This window comes from Maniola hyperantus, chromosome 4 (genome assembly GCF_902806685.2).
Source record: "Maniola hyperantus chromosome 4, iAphHyp1.2, whole genome shotgun sequence".
NCBI classification, from domain to species: Eukaryota; Metazoa; Arthropoda; class Insecta; order Lepidoptera; family Nymphalidae; genus Maniola; species Maniola hyperantus.
In genome coordinates, this window is record NC_048539.1 from 14034654 (window position 1) to 14055427 (window position 20774).

Genomic DNA, 20774 nt, shown 5'->3' on the forward strand with positions numbered 1-20774 from the left:
TGTGGCCAATAGTGAGCGAGCATTAACCAATCAGAGATGATTGCGATCGTGACATTGTAGCTGTCAAACAACCGCGGTAGGGCCACTGGTCCCTAAACTAGGAGATCCCATTTTTCACGGCCCAAGAGTTTAACCGATTTTGATAAAATTTGACACAGAGTTAGCCATAAACCATAAAATGAAACCAAAGAGTTCCTACGGGATTCTTAAAGGCTCATCTGTTTTACCGAAATCTAAATATATAAAAGGAAAAGGTGACTGACTGACTGATCTATCAACGCACAGCTCAAACTAACGCATGTTATCCCGGAAAATCAAAGAGTTCCCACGGGATTTATAAAATCCTAAATCCAAGGCGATGAAGTCGCGGGCATCATTTAGTAATATTGTAAATAGAAAGTTTACCTTTTCCTTCCATTTCCCGAGGTATTTATGTGCGAGGTGTAAGTCGCGCGGTGGTAGAGTGGTGTCGGCTGGTGGTATCACACTCTTGGAGGCGAGCTTCTTCCACTGCTTGTGCGGCACCTTGCTGGCGAGCCAGGCGGACAAGTCCACCACCATGTTGCCCGTGGTTGACTGCAGAACTGTCGGTGCGGGTGGGGTTGGCGGTGGGGTTTCCTGCTATAGATTAAAAAAAAACGTGCAAAAAAAGAAAAGAATTGAAACGAACTGGGGCTAATAATTCCATCTCACACACTCACTATACACAAGGTATAATATGTAAGCGAGGGGAATTAATCTACGCCGCCATTTCCGATTCGTATCTCGTATTTTTATGCACCGTAAAACTAAACACGCGCAAGGTAAATGATGCGTCAATCGGTTTTTTTTTCATATTATTTTGTAGAAGTTAAAGATTAGAAGAAGACTACCCGGTACTTTAGAATTACTTAATGTTTTATCGAGACTCAAGACAGCTGTTCTGTTGGGTGGTCATTTTAAATGTTGGTGTAAGTAACGTTCCGTTGAATTGGCAGTGGACCATGGACATTGGGGTCGAAAGGTGCTCGAATGTAGCTTGTATCAGCTGGGACGGAGGTTACGGAGCTCCTCAGCAAAGAAGAGCGACGATACACGAAATTATAAACATCTGGGCTCGTTTGAATCGCCTCAGTAAAGACAGTATAGACAGACATAAAAAGACTACGCCAGCCACATTAAAAGCATACCTTAGCGTCCTTGGGCTGTTCCTCAGCAGCGGGATAGGGCACGGGATCGGGCGCGGGCGCCTCGGGCTCTTCGGCCGCGTCAGGCGCCATCAGCTCCTGCATGTAGCGCAGACACGGCAGCGCCACTTGTTGCAGCGCGAACTGGTGCGCTAAACATACCATACCATTAAACTCTACTAAATTACATATCCAAGATAAGGGCCGTATTCGGTATAGGCATTTTATAATACAGAATCTTAGGAATGCCGTTGCATTCCGAACCAGTGGTAAATTAAACAAGTTGACGATTCAAAAGCACTTGTAAAAGTTTACTTGAATAAAAATATATTCTATTCTATTCTTAATGGTGCTGCCACATCATAGTTATGTTGTTGTATTCACAGCGTCCCGTCCGCCTGGTACAAAGAAACAGCAAATATTTATTATTTATACTTACAATTCGGTGAAGAAGTATTGATGCCAGGTATGCCGGCCAAAGCTTCCGGTTTAAGGATGGTTTGAGCTGCGGGTGGTATGCCCACCACTTCCGTCAGTTGCGGGCAACACCTACACAAAAGTACAATTAGTTTCATACCAATACTTTAACATTTAAAACTCAAATAGTTTGTCTGTTACCTTTTCACGGGCCATAAAGGCTCAAACACATTTGCGCTGCGCGATGCGACGCGGTGCGGCAAATATAGTTTACTAGCTGATGCCCGCGATTCGTTCGCGTGGAATTACGTTTTTTTTTAAATCCCGTGGGAACTCTTTGATTTTCCGGGATAAAAAGCCAGTCTATGTAGCCTATGTCACTCTCCAGGTATTATCTATACCCATGCAAAGAATCACGTCAATCCGTTGCACCGTTGCCCGTGATGAAAGGATAAACCAACAAACAAACACACTTTCGCATTTATAATAAGGGTACTGATAAGAGTGTGTATAGAGCAAGGCGCACTTAAGCGGCAACTATGCGCCGCGTTGCGTCGCGCAGCGCATCGCAAATTTATGAGCTAGCCCTTTATCCGATTTTAACAAAGATACAAATATAGCTTACATACGTAAGATGAGCATAAGCTATTTTTTATCATTGAAAATCAAAAAATATTCATAAAGTCTCAGGCATCGTCTAGTACCAAATAAGGGCAAACAGTCAACTAAAAAGACTAAGGGCATATAAAAAAAATAAACTTACCACACCCATAACTTCACAGTACAACGCAGACGAACTTCCCAACACTCGACAGAATCTTGAACTTTAACGAGCGAACCTAGCAGCAGTACTAGGGGTCGTACCTGAAATGCCAATAGTTTTCGTAGATCTCGATACTGAGTTACTGTTGGTTTCAAGTAAAGTTTAAAGTCCCGCTAATTGCTATTGCACTGGAACCATGTCTCATTAACATCGAAATGACATTTCGATGTTACGTCATTACGATGTTCGTCACGCCACTTCGTCCGCGTGGAAGTAGGTTTTAAAAAATCCCGTGGGAACTATTTTATTTTCCGGGATAAAAAGTAGCCTATGTCACTCTCCAGGTCTTTATCTATCTATTATACACATGCAAAAAATCACGTCAATCCGTTGCGACGTGATTGAAGGACAAACCAACAAAACAAACACTTTCACATCTAGATATATAAAATTCAAAGTCCTGACTGACTGACTGACATATATATCAACGCACAGCCTAAACCGCTGATCCTAGAGACATGAAATTTTGAGGGTGTATTCTTTGTAAGAGTAGGTATCCACTAAGAAAGGATTTTTCGAAATTTCAACCCTAAGTGGGTTAAATAGGAGATGACAGTTTGTATGAAAGTCCGTCATTTTTCAAGTTATGTATTTGCATGATAATTGGTATTTGGGTTTTCGGTCACAAATGAACAAATACGTGTTCCAGGATTTTTGGAAATTCAACCCCTATCTCGATTTTCTATATTCCACCCGAGCGAAGTCGGGGCGGGTCAGCTAGTTTATAATAAGGGTCTGATTTTGTACACGGGCGTGAGAGTATAAAGTATACGGCTAGTAATAAAATGAATGTAACGATCACTCACGGAATTGTTATGGTCCTGCGACGCCGCGTGGCCCATAAGCGACAGAGTAATTCTCTGCGACAGCAGGTTGCATAAGTGTTCAGTCTCTGGCAGGTTGTCACTCGTCACCAAGCAGATGAGAGAGCGGACTTCTTCTTGGCACTGAAAGAAATAGTTCAAATTACAAATACAATCACTACCCCTATTATAAATGCGAAAGCTTCAATAGGTCAAGGGTTGAGGAGCGGACTGAATTCCGAAACTTCGCCGGTTTAAACACCCACCCGAAGCACTCCTACCTACCTACTCCTAGCACAAGCTTTACATTTAGTTGAGAGGGGAAAGGAGAATATTAGTCATGATTAGCTTGGTTAATATTCTTATTAAAAAAAGTGTGTCTGGCTGTCTATCTGCTAGCCTTTAACGGCCAATCCGTTCAACCCATTTTAACGAAATTTAGTACAGCGATAGCTTGCATCCGGGGGAAGGACATAGGCTACTATTTATCCCGGAAAATCAAAGAGTTCCCACGGGATTTTTAAAAACCTAAATCCAGGCGGACAAAGTCGCGGGCATCATCTAGTTGAAAATAAATAAAGAGCAACAACAAAATTTTCGTAAGAATAGTGCTAACTATCTGATGCCCGCGTGTCATAAGAATATTCTTCTTCTTTATAATATTAGTGTGATTAATTAGATACCTGCGGGGTGCCGCGATGCAGATTGTGATGCACCAGTTCGTGCACGAGGCCGAAGCGGCACAGGCGCGCGCGGTGCTCGCGCTGCGACGCCAGCGCCCGCAGCAGCGTGAGGCACTGCTCCGCGCACGCCAGCGAGCAACCGTAGCACGCCCCGCCACTCTCTACACATACCATGCGACCATTAGTATTTAGTACCAGCAAGAATACCTGTTAGATCAGGATTGATGCAAATGCGTACAGTACGACAAGGCTCTTTTGGCGCGTGGCGAAAATCGGAACTTGCGTTGCCGTCAAGTGTCTTTTGCCTTTGTTCTTATTTGAATAGTCGAAGCCAATTTGTTTTAGCTATAGTCGACGCATTTTAAACTGAGTCGTCGAGTTATCTGTCTGTTTCGCTCGCACTTACAGGTCGTAGGTAAGTGTGAGCGAAACAGACAGACAACTCGACGACTCAGTTTAAAATGCGTCGACTATAGCTTGCTTGCTGCAAGCTAGCTTGTTCTCCAACAGCGCCTCCCTGTCAATGTCATTCAAGTGCCAAAAGAGCCTCGTCGCACTGTACAGCAGGCCGATTGCCGTAAACTGACATGTGACATCGCAATAGAAATATCCTTAAGAATCGTGATCGTTACAGTTGATAAATTTGCTATCGCGGACGACTAATGCACTATATCGCATTTGGTCATTATCGACATTTTGATGACGTATTGGTAGCACGGACCTATTTATAACCCGACTAAATCGAATATCTATGGTAATCACTTGGTAATCTAGCAATTTACATGGACATAACAGTCTTCTAAATTTGGCTACGTTACTTATTACAAATAAGTAGTTAGTCTGTGGTAACTATTTAGAACCCCAGACCACAAAGTACAATTTTTTGTTGTTTTTCCTTAGTTTACGCGTTTGTTTTTTGTGATTAATTCTGCAACTTTGCTTGCTCCTCGGACTCCGGAGACTTAGTTTTTCTCATTGAACTTATACGCAAATGCCTGGGCACTGATTTGCCTAAGTATTGGGACCCTTATTGACGGACTGTGGCTGCTTGGAAGTTAGAACTCGTAAGTTAACAAACGTTATCATTCAATACAAGTACAGGCTCTCATGCGGGTTTCCTCACGATCTTCCTTTTCCTTCACAGCTAAGCAAGTGATATTTAGTTGTTACAATGGTATTAAACTCCGAAAAGTTAGAGGAGTTTTAACAGCGTTTCATAAAGTACCTATTATACAAATTGAGTCCATTGCTACTGGTGGTTATGACTTCATAGTACCTAAGTACCTCCACACTACAAGTGCTTTCTCGAGTATGTTTCGTTATGTATCTAGAGCTGCCTAAAACGTTGCTCTTCATATGAAAGTTTGGATGTTTCTTACTCCTTCGCACCACAAATATTTAAAGAAACAATTTGGATTAGCTAAATTAGTAACAAAGATACCATATACACTGATTCTAAAGTCTTCGCAGACAACGTCATACCTAAACAGAAGCTGGTAGTGCCTAGTGGTATAGATTAAGCAACACAGTCAGTGGTCACTTACTCAGTTATCATAATTTTTTTTCAGGCAAAGGTAATACAGTGCTGCATTCATTTCTTCATCCTGACAAAGATATGGATTGGGATATGTTGTGAACTCGAGCTCTTGGACCCCGTGCAGAGACAAATAAAATAATGAACGGTGCCAGATTAGATTTATAAGAAGCAGATGGTGATATAATTAAAATGTCAGAATCTAATCTACTTTAATAAAAGAATACATAAAAAATCATCAAACTGTTGTTTTATTTGCCTAAATAATTTAAATTCCAAAGTAATTTCTAAAGCTAAATCAATTAAATCAGAAAATGATTTGACTTTTGGACAAGTTCCCCGAAGAGCCTAGTGGTTAGGATGTCCACCTCTGAATAATTGAAGGTTGGGGGTTCAATTCTAGGTACGCATCTCTAAGAGTTATGTGCGTTTTAAACAATTAATTATACTTAACTTGATTTAGCGGTGAAGGAAATATCATGAGGAAATCTGCATGCCTGAGAGTTCTCCATATTGTTCTCAAAGGAGTCAAAGGTATACTATTATGTTCAGCTTGTCGCTGGCTCACTATAGAGTACGGTTCTCTTGAGTGTGAGAAGAGTTTTGGCCATAGTCTACCATGCTGGCCAAATGCGGATTGGTAGACTTCACTTCACACACCTTCGATAACATTTTGGAGAACTCTCAGGCATGCAGGTTTCCACACGATGTTTTCCATCACCGTTAAAGCAATGATATTTAATTATTTAGTTAAAATGCACATAACTGTTCTCCAAGAAGTTATAGGTGCGTGTAAAAAGTACTCTGTGATTCTCATTTCTCAGTGCTAGTATACCTCTATATTTAATGTACTCTGTGCATCAAACCTACTAATGAAAGAGTCATCACATATTCTTTTAAAAGTACTTATGAGACTTACATTAATCTAAAAATACTTTTATACTATTATACTAGCTTCTAAAATTAATAATTGATTTCTTATCTAGCAGAAAAATTACTATAGCCTTTTTTAATCCCTTTCATAACTTTATTTTAATTAATATAAGTAGTAAAACGATTTGCGGATAGCTTATGTCACTGATAAAAACACCTCTCGAGTTGTTTCAATGAAAACCTCATTTGACGTAACATTTGTCGAGGTTCTTATATGACATCAAACTTCAAAACGCGTCCGCAATAGCATTTTTCATACAATAAATTTTATCGATAGTGTAAATGAACTGTCAAAACATTTTTTTGTCCACATCTATCCTTTATGGACTGTCTCACCGAACCGTGATAGGAAAACCATATTTTGACATTGATGCTGTCATTAAATGATAGATGCAGTCGATTCGCAATCGGCCTGCTGGTGTCTTGAAGTACAACACAGTGTCACACGCCTTTAGTGACCCACTAATGGAATGAAACAACCAGAGAGAAACTTGTAAAGTAGACGACCTCCCTGGCGCAGTGGTGAGCGCTGTATCTTATCAGGCCGGGTTCGATATCCAGCTGGGGAAATTGGGAATTTTATAATTTATAAGTTTCGTCAGGTCTGGTGGGAAAATTTAGCCGTGGCCAGTTACCACCCTACCGGCAAAGCCGTGCCGCCAAGCGATTTAGCGTTCCGATACGATGCAGTGTAAAACAGAAACCAAAGGGGGGTATGGGTTTAATACTGCCACACCCCTTCCAGATTAGCCCGCTTCCATCTTAGATTATCATCACCTACCACCAGGGTCCAGGTGAGATTGCAGTCAAGGGCTAAATTGTATCTGAATAACTAAAAAAGAACTTTAAATTATTGTGAGTTTACCTTTAGTAACGTCGCCATCATAGTTCTGCAGGAGTCCCGCATACACAGGTAAAGTATCTCCTTTAAGCTGCTCACTCTGTGACCTGTCGTAGGCGACTAATTCTTTCCTGCAGAAAATATTACCATTTTATAACCTAACATATCAAAAGTCTAAGGAATAATAATATAAATAAATTACCATCGAAACAATAAAGAAGTTTGGAGCTTTTTTTTAACTCAACTCGTTGTAAATTCTTCATGATAAATTAATTTAAGATAATAGGCATACAGACAAATTACCAAGGGTCAAAGGTCACTGGTAGAGATAAGTACTTTCCTGTCCACTTCGTATCTTTTTCTTTTAAAGCGCCATCTCCACGGACGAGAGAATCGCAGCGATAATCTCGCCGTGTACCAAATTCCAATACACGAACTCTATGGGCCAATCTCCACAGGACCTATCGCGCCGATAATCGAATTTTGTCACACGGCGATCGCCGGGATTCTCTCGTCCGCAAGTTTTTGGTACGAATAAATAAATAAAAATTAGGAAACAAGACACGAGTCTCCTCAACACGAAAACAACGTTGTTTAAAATAATTTAAAAGGATATGTGACCGCACGAAAGCTCAAGATTTCGTGGAATCAAAGCAAAGCTGAACCAGAACTCGTTTATCATATTTACCTGCAAGCCAAAACCTTCTGTATGATCTTGGACAAGTCCTCGAAGTGGCCTTTGCTCTCCACGCAGTACTTGTGAGCGAGCGTCTGTATGACGCGGTTGATCTGCGCGCCGCCGAACGCTCCGCCCGCTCCGTTGCTGTTCTCATCGGGACGACCTTCCACACGATGCTCACTGATCTTGTGCACTAACGACTGTGAAAGGGTTGACAATGAAAATAAGATAGAAAGAAGAAGAGTAACAGTCATAGTTCGGCAGGTTACGAAGCTGAAGTGGCAATGGGCAGAGCACATAGTTCGAAAAACCGATAGACATTTGGGCCCCAAGGTAAGAAGAAGAGTAACAGTCATAATTCAGCAGGTTGCGAAGCTGAAGTGGCAATGTCTACCCATTGCCAATTCAGCTTATCTTATTAGCTTCAGCACATAATTCGAAAAACCGATATATACGTTTGGGTCCCAAGGTGTACAATGGCGACCTCGCACCGAAAAGCGTTGCACTGGAAGAACCCCCACTAGATGGATAGACGACATCAACGAGTCGTAGCGCTGGTGGCGCGTGGAAGTCCCTACAAAAGACCTATGTCCAGCAGTGGCCGTCTATCAGTTAATAATGATGTTAGAGTACATACCTCCAATACAGGCTTGTTAGCAATAAGCTGCCGGTAGACTCGATCGGCCTTATCGAGCAGCGCGCCGATAGTTTGCACCATCTTCTTGCGCTCTTCATCGTTTTCGATGGTGTCGACCGCGCAACACGGCCGAGCCGTTAGCGTGTAGTCGAATTTGGCGTACTTGCAGAAACCACACGCGTGGCATAGGAAGGGATCTTTTTCGTCGTAGTTTATAGCCCTAAGAAAAGGAAACTTATCGTTAACGAAACTGGGATATCCATATATTTCTATTTATTAATTTAATTATAGATTTTATGCAAAGAATGTCTTAGTTTAAGTATTACTATTTAGAAGCTTTAGATTAAGCATGTTGAATTATCTTGTAAGTGAGTATGCATTGATAGTCTTAAGTTTATATAAGTCGTCATATATTAGTTATTTCTTAGTATACCGTTGGCTTCCTATAAAATTTTAAAAAAATTCTGAGATAGCACTCATTTTATTTATTTTCAAATTTTATAAGCACACATAAATATAGGTGCACAGAAGAATAAAACAAAAAAATTGTGATATTTTAAAAATGACGCGAAAAGACCTAAAAGCAAAAAATATTTGTGTAATTTTTTTATGTTGAAAATCTGCTGTTTATACGCCGCAACAATTAGAAGGCATCTGTACTACTTATATTACTATAATAATTGCAAGAGTATATACAACGTATAATAGAACTTACCGGCATTTGTGGCATTGGAACACGTTTTCACCACAGTTGGCGCAAACGCCGGGATTCGCCGGTACTGACTGAGAGCAACGCGGGCATTGCAGAGATTCTCCTAAAAATAGAGCAATACAGCATTGTATAAGTTTTTTTAAAGACAATGTGGCTAATACTATTATGCACAAAATTCACAGGTACAAATCTAATGCTCTCCTTTTTCACAGTGAGCTTTATGAAAGGGATAGCAATAGGTTTAGACCTGTCATTTTAGTTTGTTTTAAAGAATATTAGCCATGTTTATCATGACTGATATTCCCCTTTCCCCTCCAAGCATAAAGCTTGTGCTAAGAATAGCTACGACAATAGTGCAACGGGTGGGGTTTGAACCACCGACCTTTCGGATTTTAGTTTTTTAAAAGAATATTAGCCATGTTAAATGACTAATATTCCCTTTTCCTCTTTAACTAAGCGTCAAGCTTGTGCTAGGAGTAGGTACGACAATAGTGCAACGGGCAGGGTTTGAACCGTCGACCTTTCGGTTTTCAGTCCACTCCTTTAACGGTTGAGCTATTGAGCCTCTGTTCGCACCTTTAACCGTCGAGCTCTTGAGGCTAAGGAATTTTAAGATTGTGTACAACAGAAGTAGCCACAATAAAATAGGTATGTTAGAGCAAAGAACTTTTTCTTACCTGTAGCTTGTTGATTTTCATAGAAGTCGGCATACTCCATCATGAGGTTACAGGCGACGATGGGTAGCGGGAAGTCAACTCGCACTTCAGACTGTCCCGATTGTAGTTGGACGCGCTTAGCTTTGTGCCACATGCCTGTTAATCACAATATTCAGTTGCTGTACAAATTCTTAAGTGTGGGCAAAAGATGAGTAGAGATAATTGCAGTTTTATTTCTTACAAATCAAACTTGAATTCATTGAATAACACTTTCAAATTCGGCCGTTCTAATATAGTGTTAAATACAAACGTGCGCGGCCAAAATTAATGTACATCGACCTTTAGAAGGAGATAGCAGATTTGTAGAGCACTGTCTCGGTCGTTGAGACCGACAAAATGTCATATAGGTATGAGTGACAAGACAACGCTCTACAAAGCCGAAATGTCATTCTCAAGGTCGATGTACATTACTTTTTGCCGCGTACTGTACATTAATTATTAAAGAGTTATTTTCCGTAAGCGTCAACCACAGAACAAATTGAATTATGGCTTCAACATACGATAAGATTAAATTTTATTCAGATGTAAAATTATGACCCTTCAAAATGGTGGATCTCTTTCAAGTAATTTTTGAAGGCAAACACATCTATACGGTGGTACTAGGCAACTTGGAAAGTATACATTAACTAACAGAATCTATTCAAATAGAAACTTACCCGGTTTATTCTTAAGCTCTTGAACAGCTTGCACAGTTCTATTATTGTAGTAGAAGTTGATGGTGCGCACCATCTTGCTTCGCTTGATGTCTCCGATGCGCAGACTGATGCGGCTGATCATGTGGCTGTTGACCAGCTTGACGATCTGAGTCGTCGTCGTGAACTTCGAGTCGATCTGCGGCGGTTATATGCGATTAGCTCTTATTTGGTCGGGCCAAGGACTTGAGTGACTACGGTTTTAAAGACTAGTTATATTATCTACTCTTGAGTATTGTTAAAATAAAAGTGGACACCCCTATTTATAATATAGTGCATACATTTTGAGAAACGACTCGCCGTCATGTCTAACGTATGTTTTACCGAACCAAATCGTACTTTCGACATGACAGAGCAAATATGGCACGATATTTCTCAAAATATATGCATTCCACAGCTAAGCGATGACATACCTTGATAGTGGGCAGCTTGATGGTTGCCATGGGCACCTCGGGGTTGTTGCACACGAGACACGGGTCGGACTCCAGGTAGTAGCCGTCCAGCTCCACGTACGCGCCCAGGGCGGCGTACAGAGCGGCGTTCCCGTGGGAGGACAGCAGCTTGTTCTGATTGCGTAGCAGTTCCACCGCGCTGCCGATGTAGTTCTATACAAAAAGAGGATTGTGAGTTTCAGATATAAGTTAAATTTAGCCATTGACTGCAATCTCACCTGGTGGTAAGTGATGATGCTGTCTAAGATGGAAGCGGGCTAACCTAGAAGGGGTATGGCAGTTTTTATTAAACCCATGCCCATTTGGTTTCTACACGGCATTGTACCGAAACGCTAAGTCACTTAGCGGCACGGCTTTGCCGGTAGGGTGGTAACTAGCCACGGCCGAAGCGTCCCACCTAGCTAGTTTTATTGGCAGCATGGAATGGTGCCAATAATACTAGCTGTATTTTCGAGATATATACACATAATGTACTTTGACTTTACTCAGACTTATAATAAAACGAGACAGATTTAAGTCGGAGATAGATGAAAGAATGAATGAATTAATGAAAATTCTTTATTGCATACTAAAAAGAAGTTTTATGGAATAGAGAGACATAACTGTAACCCGTACATGTTTTAGTCAAATCATGTTCTATAGATTTCAGCCTATGATTACGATTGTGATGGGAAAGTTTGGGAATCTAATCTGAGAAGTTTGTCGAGTTTACCTCTGTATCGATGTTAGGTGTCTTCAGCGTGAAGTACCCCAGCAGGTCTACGAACTGTGCAGCCTTGCGTCCGTACTGCGGCAATGTGGGCCACAGTCCCCACAACAGCGACACCAGGGAAGCTTGCTCAGCTTGCGAACAGTTGCTACAAACAAATATAAACAACTAGATGATGCCCGCGACTTCGTACGCGTGGATTTAGGTAGTAAAAATCCCGTGCCAACTCTTTGATTTTCCGGGATAAAAAGTAGCCTATGTCCTTCCCCGGGATGCAAGCTATATCTGTACCAAATTTTGTCAAAATCAGTTGAACGGATGGGCCGTGAAAGGCTAGCTGACAGACAGACAGACACACTTTCGCATTTATAAGTAATATTAGTATGGATAAACATTTTGTTAGCAGATAAGCAGGTATTTGCTGAGGACCGGCGGGGTGATTAGGTACGTAAAACCTAGCGACAGCAACGCGACACCAGTAGCAATGCGACAGTTCAGTGGTCTCTCTTCTTATTTTGCTTTGTGGCTATTGCCGTCTCTCTCAAGCCGGACGTTTGACAGCAATGATCGCGAGATTTACGCCTGTCGCGAGATACGTAATCACCCCGCCGGTGTGGTGGCACTCTTTAGGGAAGGTCTATGTCCAAAAGTGGAAATCCACAGGCTGATGATGATGAAGCAGATATTTAGATGAAATTTTAGGTTATCTTTGTTTACAAAATATAAAAATATCAAGCTTAGATTCCTGGTAAGTTTTTGCGTTATTCCAGATCCAGCCATGCACAACCTGCAAATTGTAGAAACAGCTTTCACCTGCCGTATTCTCTCTAAAATACGTATTAAATTTAAAAAATAATAATCCTGGTGCTTAGATTTTCATAGACGGTGATAATCACTTGGTACCAGGTGACCTCGTTAGCTCATTACTCATATATTTAAAAAAAACTGTTGTTATAAATGTACTTACTTGTAGATAGCGAGCAACAAAGCGTGTGCCTGCCAACGAACTGCCGTCGAATTGGTTTCAAGCAAGAACGCTTTCACGAACAAATTCAATTCTTCCTGGGAGACCTGACAGTAAACAAAATGAATTAATCTAAATATATAAATGAAAAAGTGACTGACTAACTGACTGACTGACTGATCTATCAACGCACAGCTCAAACTGCTGGACGGATCGTGCTGAAATTTTGCATGCAGATAGCTATTATAACGTAGACATCCTCTAAGAAAGGATTTTTAAAAATAGGGGTTTTAATTTGTGTAGGCCATGTGGACGAAGACACGGGAATAAGCTAGTACAACATACTTTGGCTTATAGATATTAATTTTCGTATAGTTGTGGGTTTACATATATTTTACCTGCTTAAGTATTTGCTGCACAAGTTGCGGCACTCTCTGTTCCTGGAACTTGGAGCCGTCTGACACGAAGGCGTCGCTTTCGGCGCTGCGCTCACGTTCCGGCCACTCCGAAGAAGTCTACAGGAATAACGAATATTGAAGGAACGTAAATTATGCATTTTTATACATGCAACAAAAAAGTTGAAAAAAAAACTGTTTAAATTTTCTTATTCTCCAACATTATCAGGCGACCAGCGGCCTCTTTTGCGGTACAATGACAGCTACAATGTCACGATCGCCTCCGATTGGTTGATGCTTGCTTACTATTGGCTACAATGCATTGTTGCAACAAGAATACCATAAATTCACCCAATCACAACATTGCGATTGTAATAATTATTGATGCTGGTTTTGCGGAATCGAGCTACAGGATTTCAGTTCATATTAAAGCGAAGACGCGGATAAATCACTGCTAAAATCAGCTTCAAACTTTGGGTCAACTAGCTATTGTCCTGTACAACTGCCCGTTACGCGACGGGAGTTGCGGGGGCGCAGACGCAGGAGCGGACGCGGGAGGGGTGCACACAACGCAGCCTGCAGCTGTTGCAGCACAGTGGGCACCACGTGCGGGTGCAGACGGCGCGCAGACTTCACCTGCCTGCCGAGGGTTTCGCGCCGCTCCAAGCAACTCGTGTGACTTCATATACCAATTTTCTAGTTCTCTGGAATTATGAGGCGTCCAGGATGCCAGTTTGTGTCCATTACAGCGAAGACACGAATAAATCAGTACTAAAATCACGTTCAAACTGTGGGGATCACTTACCTTGTCCTGTACAGCTGGTCGTTGCGCGGCGGGCGCTGCGGGGGCGGCAGACGCAGGCGCGGGCGCGGGAGGGGTCGGCGAGGGCGCGCACAACGCAGCCTGCAGCAGTTGCAGCACAGTGGGCGCCACGTGCGGGTGCAAGCGGCGCGCAGACTTCACCAGCCAGCCGAGAGTTTCGCGCCGCTCCGAGCAACACGTGTGCTGCCAGTTGCCTGTACGCGCAGATACGATTTCCGCACACGCCTATGACAAAATGACGTTTTGGGATTAAGTAACTAAATTAACCTCTAACCCAATATTCAAACTCTAACTTTTCAGAGTTATGAGCGTTTTAACTTAAGTTATTAAAATATCACTTGCTTTAACGTCGAAGGAAAACACCGTGAGGCAACCTGCATGCCTAAAAGTTCTCCATTATTACAATGTTCTCAAAGGTGTATGAAGTCTGCCAATCCGCACTGGGCAGACAATAGCCTAAACCTTTCTCATTCTGAAAGAAGACCCTGTAGATACTCAGTGTTGCCAGCGATGGGATGATCATGACGATGATGATAACGCGGACGAAGTCGCAGGCAACTGCTAGTGCAAGAGTACTCAGATAAGTATTTATTTCTCTATTTATCAAGGTTTCGGCAAATATTTCACAACTTGCCTTCAAATGGTCCATAAGCCGCACGAGCTTGTCGTAAGCGGGATCCGTGCCGAGCAGCGCGCGTGCGGCGTTCAGATGCGTGTCCAGTGCGTGCACGTCGCGCAGCTGGCGGTAACGTTCACGCGTGCCGCACAGCAGCAACAGCAGCTTGCGCACTTGTTTCCTACGAGTGATAAAAAACCGGTTAAGTGCGAGTCGGACTCGCACACGAAGAGTTCTGCACTATCGTAAAGAAATCTCAAACCAGTATCAGTCCCAGTTACATCCTGGGATATCTAGTTCTTATTGGACGCCCAGATATTAGCGCCAACAAAATAATTACCATGGAATTTTTAAAATCCACACGGACGAAGTCGCGGGCATCATCTATCGTCTGAATAGCTTTCCAAAACTCCACATAAGTACTTTCAATTATTTATTTTCATTTGGTAAACAAAGGGGTGAAAATTGAATCTATTCGAGATGTTGTACTATATGCTGAACAAACTTAGAGAAAAAATTACCGAGCAAAGCGAGGCGTTCGAAATTGATGAATTTGTGTGTTCCTACTGCAAATGTTCATGGGTGGCGGTTTAATAAATGTCAAATGAGCTTGATGGCTATTATTCACCGTTAGACAATGAATTAGTGAATCAGTAGGCAGGACAGAAGGCCGAACTAATAGAAGGCGAGGTCTTAGTTTGGGGTGAACCACTAGTTTGATGCATGATAGCGTTTTACCTGAGCGGAGTCTGCTGGTTCATCATATACTCGCAGAGCAAGGTCCGCCAGCGGCCGTCGAAGTGCTTGGGGTCGCAGTGTTTGTGGATCTGGCAGGGCAGGCGGAGCGCCATCTCCATCACCAATTGAGGGTAGTTGTCGAACACGTCCAGAGCATGACCTGTCACAATAGATAAAAAAAACTATTCGCGCAATCTAGTTAGACACTAGATATTGGAAGGTTTCACAAACATCTTTTGCCACATATCCTGTCACATCTGTAGGAAAGAGGCTGAATATTTTGATATTCCGCCCAATCTAGCTGTAAGACTTAGCATGTTCTAGGATTTTTTGACAGTTCAAATTCGTTTGACTTGCATGAATACAGTAGGTACGTATGTTACAGTATGCTAAGTCTAAGTCACTTTGTTCTTTTGAATTGTTTGATATTTGCTCAGGAATGAGTGTTTTGTTGCGCATAGGTAGGTGACTGGTGAACCCTCTATAAATAGTACTTTTAGTGAATATCTTTTAATGATGTATTCGAAAGCTCGTTGGAAAGCCTGGAGCACCGCAGAGACGTAAGCTCTCTATGCGTGTTCTATCGCCTTTATAATGGGGAGTGCCCTGAAGAGCTTTTTGACTTCATTCCACCCTCATTTTTCTACAACCGCACCGCGCGCCACCGTAAGGAATTTCACCCTCACCATCTGGGTGTCTGGTGCACTTCGACCGTCCGCTGCGCCAGAACCCTCTTTCCACGCACGTGCAAACTGTGGTACCAACTCCCATCGGCGGTGTTCCCACTAGATTATAACATGGGGTTATTCAAGGGGCGGACCAACAAATTCCTAAAAGGCCGGCAACGCATCGGCGGTTCCTCTGGTGCTGCAAATGTTCATGGGCGGCGGTAACGTTAGGTGACCCGCCTGCTCGTTTGCTCGCTATTTCTATTTAAAAAAAAAACTTACTTTTAACATATTCTTTAACAAAGAACGGTTGCATGTCTGGCAGAGGTTGAGGCGGCTGCGGTTTCAGCAGTTGCTGTCCAGTTGTAGTGGTGCCAGTACCTTTAAATAGAAACTATGGTGTCAGACAAGGATAGACTATTAATTGATGAATAGTGAGACACTAGAAAGTATTGCAAGAAACATTAACAATTTACGTTTTCAAAAAATAAAATTAAACAAATATTATTGGCTGGGCAGCTCGTATTGTTGCCTACAGTTGAACAAGACAATACAGAGAGAAAATATTGGCTGGGCTGGTTGTAAAGAGCGAGTACAGCTTCGCTTCTGTCAAAGGTCCCACGTCGCCTCATGGTTTAATATATTTGTATCAAAAAGTAAAAAGACAAAAAGTGGACAGGGAAGCACTTCTCTTTATAAGTGACTTTTTACTTGTACTCACTGGCGGTCTTCTCCTTCCAATAGGGCAGTAGGGCAGCCAGCACGTTGTAGCAATGCTTGGGCGCGCCGGCACGCACGAGCGCGGCGGCGGCCAGGCGCGACACGTGCGCGGCGCACGCGGCGCCCGTCGCCTCGCCGCGCGCCACCGAGTTGCCCGAGCTGCCCGCGCCTGATCCGCAGGTCTTCCACCGGGCCATTAGTACACCTGTAGATAAAATAACAATTCTTAAGGCCTATTCACGTACGTATCGGGTCTACGTACAATCCAATTTTATTTGTGGATAATACAACAATTATTAAGGCCTATTCACATCACACATTCATCAATCTGAGTGCTCAGTTCTACTACTAGCACTTAGAGGTGAACTCGTACTATAACGGTTCACACAAAAATAATACTCACTGAGAAGACGCATGATGACAAGCTGCAATTCTCTCCTATTAGTCCTTTCATAAACATCTAGTTCAGAGGCCAAATGTTCCAGCCTCATGATCGCTAGTTGCAACTGTCGCTCCGCACTCTCGCCACTCGTGCCCTCTTCGGGCTGAATATCCAATTCTGCTACAAGCACTTCAAGGAGACGCTCGAGGACCGCTCGGTCACCTTCAACACTCGAGTCCAAGTCACCGGCAAGCATTAGCACAACCTGGCAGGTAAAAAACATTTTCAAGAATTAAAAAAAAAACTTTATTAGCTAACATAGCGTTGCTTAGAAATTAGTTAACCGGTGATTAAGTAACCAACGACGTTTGCCGAGACACATCAAAGTTTCGCCTTTCACAAGTTATAAAAACTAAACAACAAAAGGAGAATCCAATTCAATCTGTGATATATTCAATGGAAAATTTTCTTGACTAACAAGAAAGTGCAAAATCAAAATTACTCAAAAAATAAAGCGAAGGAAATATTACTCACCTGTCCCCCGCGATAAAAGAAAGGCGCCCTAAGTACGTCCTTAACGACCCCGACGGTCAAATCATGACCGAAAATGCAACCATTGTAGGGCAATACAAGACACACAATCTACACAGCATTTAGAGAGATGAGGTCCCCGCTTTCGTGGACTCACGCCATGGTCTCGGGAGCATACGACTAATCAAGTTCATCCATCCCAACGTCATCCTAAGCGTGGTCCGCACCTCACCCTTAGGAAGAGATTGCCCCTCGATCCCTCCAATTATTTCTTCGAGCCCCAGGGCTTACTCCTAGGCGGATCATCGTACTCGCCGACCCCTCTCCTCCATTGAGGCTGCAGCGCCCAGTAGGGCAACATACTCAATCCGAAACTAATTAAAAATTACTCACCTGTACAAACGGTATAGCGCGTACACCAGGTAAAGTCCTTAGGGAAGGCAATGCGTCGAGAGCTGCCGACAGCAAGGTCAGACGTAGTGCGTGCAGTTTGCGTGCCTCATTTTCTACTTCAACTGTGCGAGATGTCGATGCCACTGGCTGGGACGAGCCTGACGGACCTGCTATTACAAAAACAGACCTGTTGATCTTATGCACATAGTAGTCAGCTATGGTAAGTCACTTACATTGTAAACACTCGCAACGAGTCAACTTCTGTAAATTTTTGTTGCAGAAATTAATATTGATGCAGAACTCAGCTCTGGCAAATCACTTGCACTGTATAAATACTCGCAGCAAGTCAATATCTGCAAGTTTTAGTTACCTAAACTTGTAGAAATTGAGCTTGACAAGACAGTGAAAACTGATTTCGGCAAGTTTTATTGCTAGTGAACATTAAGCATTGTGTACTTCGAAATGATGGGATGATACAACACATTTTGTTATTCAGACACCTGAACCTCACGAGATTCAGGTATGATACAGGTTGACACATGCTAGATAGAATGTATTGATATTAAGGTTGTGCAGCCAGAGTTATGTATGGAGAGGCGTTAGCCCATCCGACACTTCATGCAAAATAGACTTGAACAGATTATATTTAGGGTTTGAAATTACGAGGCATGAAAATGTTACGTTAATGGAAAACAACAAGGAACGTGCAGGACGTCGAAATGCTAGTGGTGAGCATAAATGGATACCAAACTATCTGAGATACATGGATGAATGGATGGATCGAACACATTAATAGCTTTGTACTTTAAAGTAACCTAAAAGATAAGCACATGGCTTCGTAGAACGCATGGGCGCGCGGTATTCATCCATAATATCCATACTAATATTATAAATGCGAAAGTGTGTCTGGCTGTCTGTCTGCTAGCCTTTCACGGGCCACGGCTCATCCGTTCAATAAATTTTGCCGAAATTTGGTGCAGCGATAGCTTGCATCCCGGGGAAGGAGATAGGCTTCTTTTTATCCCGGAAAATCAAAGAGTTCCCACGGGATTTTCAAAAACATAAATCCATGTGGACGAAGACGCAGGCATCAACTAGTTATTTATAAACAAAAGCGACCAACTGCAATTTTTTTTCATTAAAAATGATCCATCTAGTGTGTAGTAAATTAAGACGTCGTATGAGCTAATAAATAAACCTGTAGGGCAATTGTCTAAAACCTGCATCAATCATTATTACAATCTCAATTGTTCTGATTGGCTGAATTTGTGCGATTCTTGTTGCAACAATGCATTGTGGCCAATAGTGAGCGCAATCAGAGATGATTGCGATCGTGACATTGTAACTGTCAAACAACCGCGGTAGGGCCACTGGAGATGTATTATGAAGCCGCTGAACGCATCGCTCGTGCGTTCTTGTAATGGTACCTGCGATACGCATACATTAATTAAGCTAAGGGAAAATGGATTATATTTAGATAATACTAGCCTGCGACAGCAGATGTTACTTCCATGGCTGTGGTGCAGGAAGTGCCGGTTGGCGCTGACATCTCGCCTACAACACACACTTTTCTCACTCACACAAACAAGCGTAAGCAAACACTTGATTACTAACTCAGCAAATACTTAATAGTCATTTTCCTAATGAAGTAACTGATGCTCATAAACAACAGCTGGCTTCGTTTTGTTGTAATGTAAATTCGCCATTTTGGATTTTTAAAGGGATGCCATCGGCAACACCCCGAGAATCCTTAAAAATACCACCTACATAATATCGATTTTCCAACTGACTTTTTTTCGACTATGTAAACTTGCTTTGTTTCACCTACTTACAAATTTCATATACATCTATATTCTATATGTTTTTAAGGGTTCCGTACCTCAAAAGGAAAAAGAAACCCTTAGGGCGTTTGAGCACTCATCCGTATTCGGTTCATATTCGTGTTTTTATGTAAACAAAAATACGGCGATACGTTTTTTGTTAACATAAAAAACAATAATACGAACCGAATACAGATTAGTGCACAAACGCCCTTATAGGATCACTTTGTTGCTTGTCTTTTTATCTGTCGTGTCTGTCGAGACCCGTCAAGGGAATCAAAATTGTGACCCCAAATAAAAACCGTTTCATCCCGTTGACCTAGAATCACAGGTAGCAATGTCTTATAGCACAAGTAAAGGAAATATTAACCCGAAAACCGTGAGTTTGTGGTTACATTACAAAAAGAAATTAAAAGTGTTATTTTCCTTACGACGGTACTGAACCCTTCGTGAGCTAGGCTGGTTGACTTGACTAGTTTTTTAATTTATTGAATCGAAGTACAAATTAAACGCTGGTCCACATGAACTTACCGTAAGCACTGCTTCGTCCAGAAACTCCTCCAATGCTTTCCGCGGCTGATCCGCCGCTGTCGGACGCGGCGGAACCTCCCGCCTCGGCAGGCGATGTGCGCAGAGTGCTCCCGTCTGTAGCCGCAGTGCTGCCTTCGTCGTCAGATCTAAATATACAACTGACTATGTAGGGGCTAGACATGTGTCCGCTATAGCATAACGTAACTGAAAACGGTTGCCGTGACTCTAGCGTACCGTATCGGTATTGTCGTAGCTAGCAACGGTTATCAGTTATCTATGACGAACCACCAGACGATGTTGCAAAGCTGCCAACTGACAATGCATTATTTGGTTTTTTGGTAACTTAAAAGTTAAAACGCAAAAGAATTATGCCTTCTCCTTTTTTCCCACACTCAA

The 20774-nt window shown here is 42.3% G+C and overlaps 1 protein-coding gene across 14 annotated transcripts in view; it reads right to left on the reverse strand.

Moving 5' to 3' along the window:
• The window catches only part of poe (E3 ubiquitin-protein ligase-like protein poe), an 84208-nt gene that overhangs the window by 13914 nt on the left and 49520 nt on the right, over positions 1-20774 (reverse strand). For 5 of the 14 annotated variants that reach the window (XM_069509848.1, XM_069509838.1, XM_069509839.1 and 2 more), the window contains 25 exons: positions 20379-20524; positions 19516-19581; positions 18028-18197; positions 17125-17368; positions 16723-16926; positions 16284-16382; positions 15334-15493; positions 14614-14776; positions 13962-14204; positions 13160-13276; positions 12765-12868; positions 11801-11945; positions 11050-11241; positions 10601-10775; positions 9906-10040; positions 9232-9331; positions 8517-8736; positions 7889-8079; positions 7225-7331; positions 3893-4053; positions 3213-3353; positions 2347-2447; positions 1606-1715; positions 1170-1318; positions 406-621 (listed from right to left, as the gene is read on the reverse strand). In XM_069509848.1, coding sequence (XP_069365949.1) covers positions 406-621; positions 1170-1318; positions 1606-1715; positions 2347-2447; positions 3213-3353; positions 3893-4053; positions 7225-7331; positions 7889-8079; positions 8517-8736; positions 9232-9331; positions 9906-10040; positions 10601-10775; positions 11050-11241; positions 11801-11945; positions 12765-12868; positions 13160-13276; positions 13962-14204; positions 14614-14776; positions 15334-15493; positions 16284-16382; positions 16723-16926; positions 17125-17368; positions 18028-18197; positions 19516-19581; positions 20379-20524 — 3859 coding nt within the window. The remainder of the gene's footprint in view (positions 1-405; positions 622-1169; positions 1319-1605; positions 1716-2346; positions 2448-3212; positions 3354-3892; positions 4054-7224; positions 7332-7888; positions 8080-8516; positions 8737-9231; positions 9332-9905; positions 10041-10600; positions 10776-11049; positions 11242-11800; positions 11946-12764; positions 12869-13159; positions 13277-13961; positions 14205-14613; positions 14777-15333; positions 15494-16283; positions 16383-16722; positions 16927-17124; positions 17369-18027; positions 18198-19515; positions 19582-20378; positions 20525-20774) is intronic. The other 9 variants (XM_069509841.1, XM_069509837.1, XM_069509849.1 and 6 more) reach the window with 5 other exon arrangements.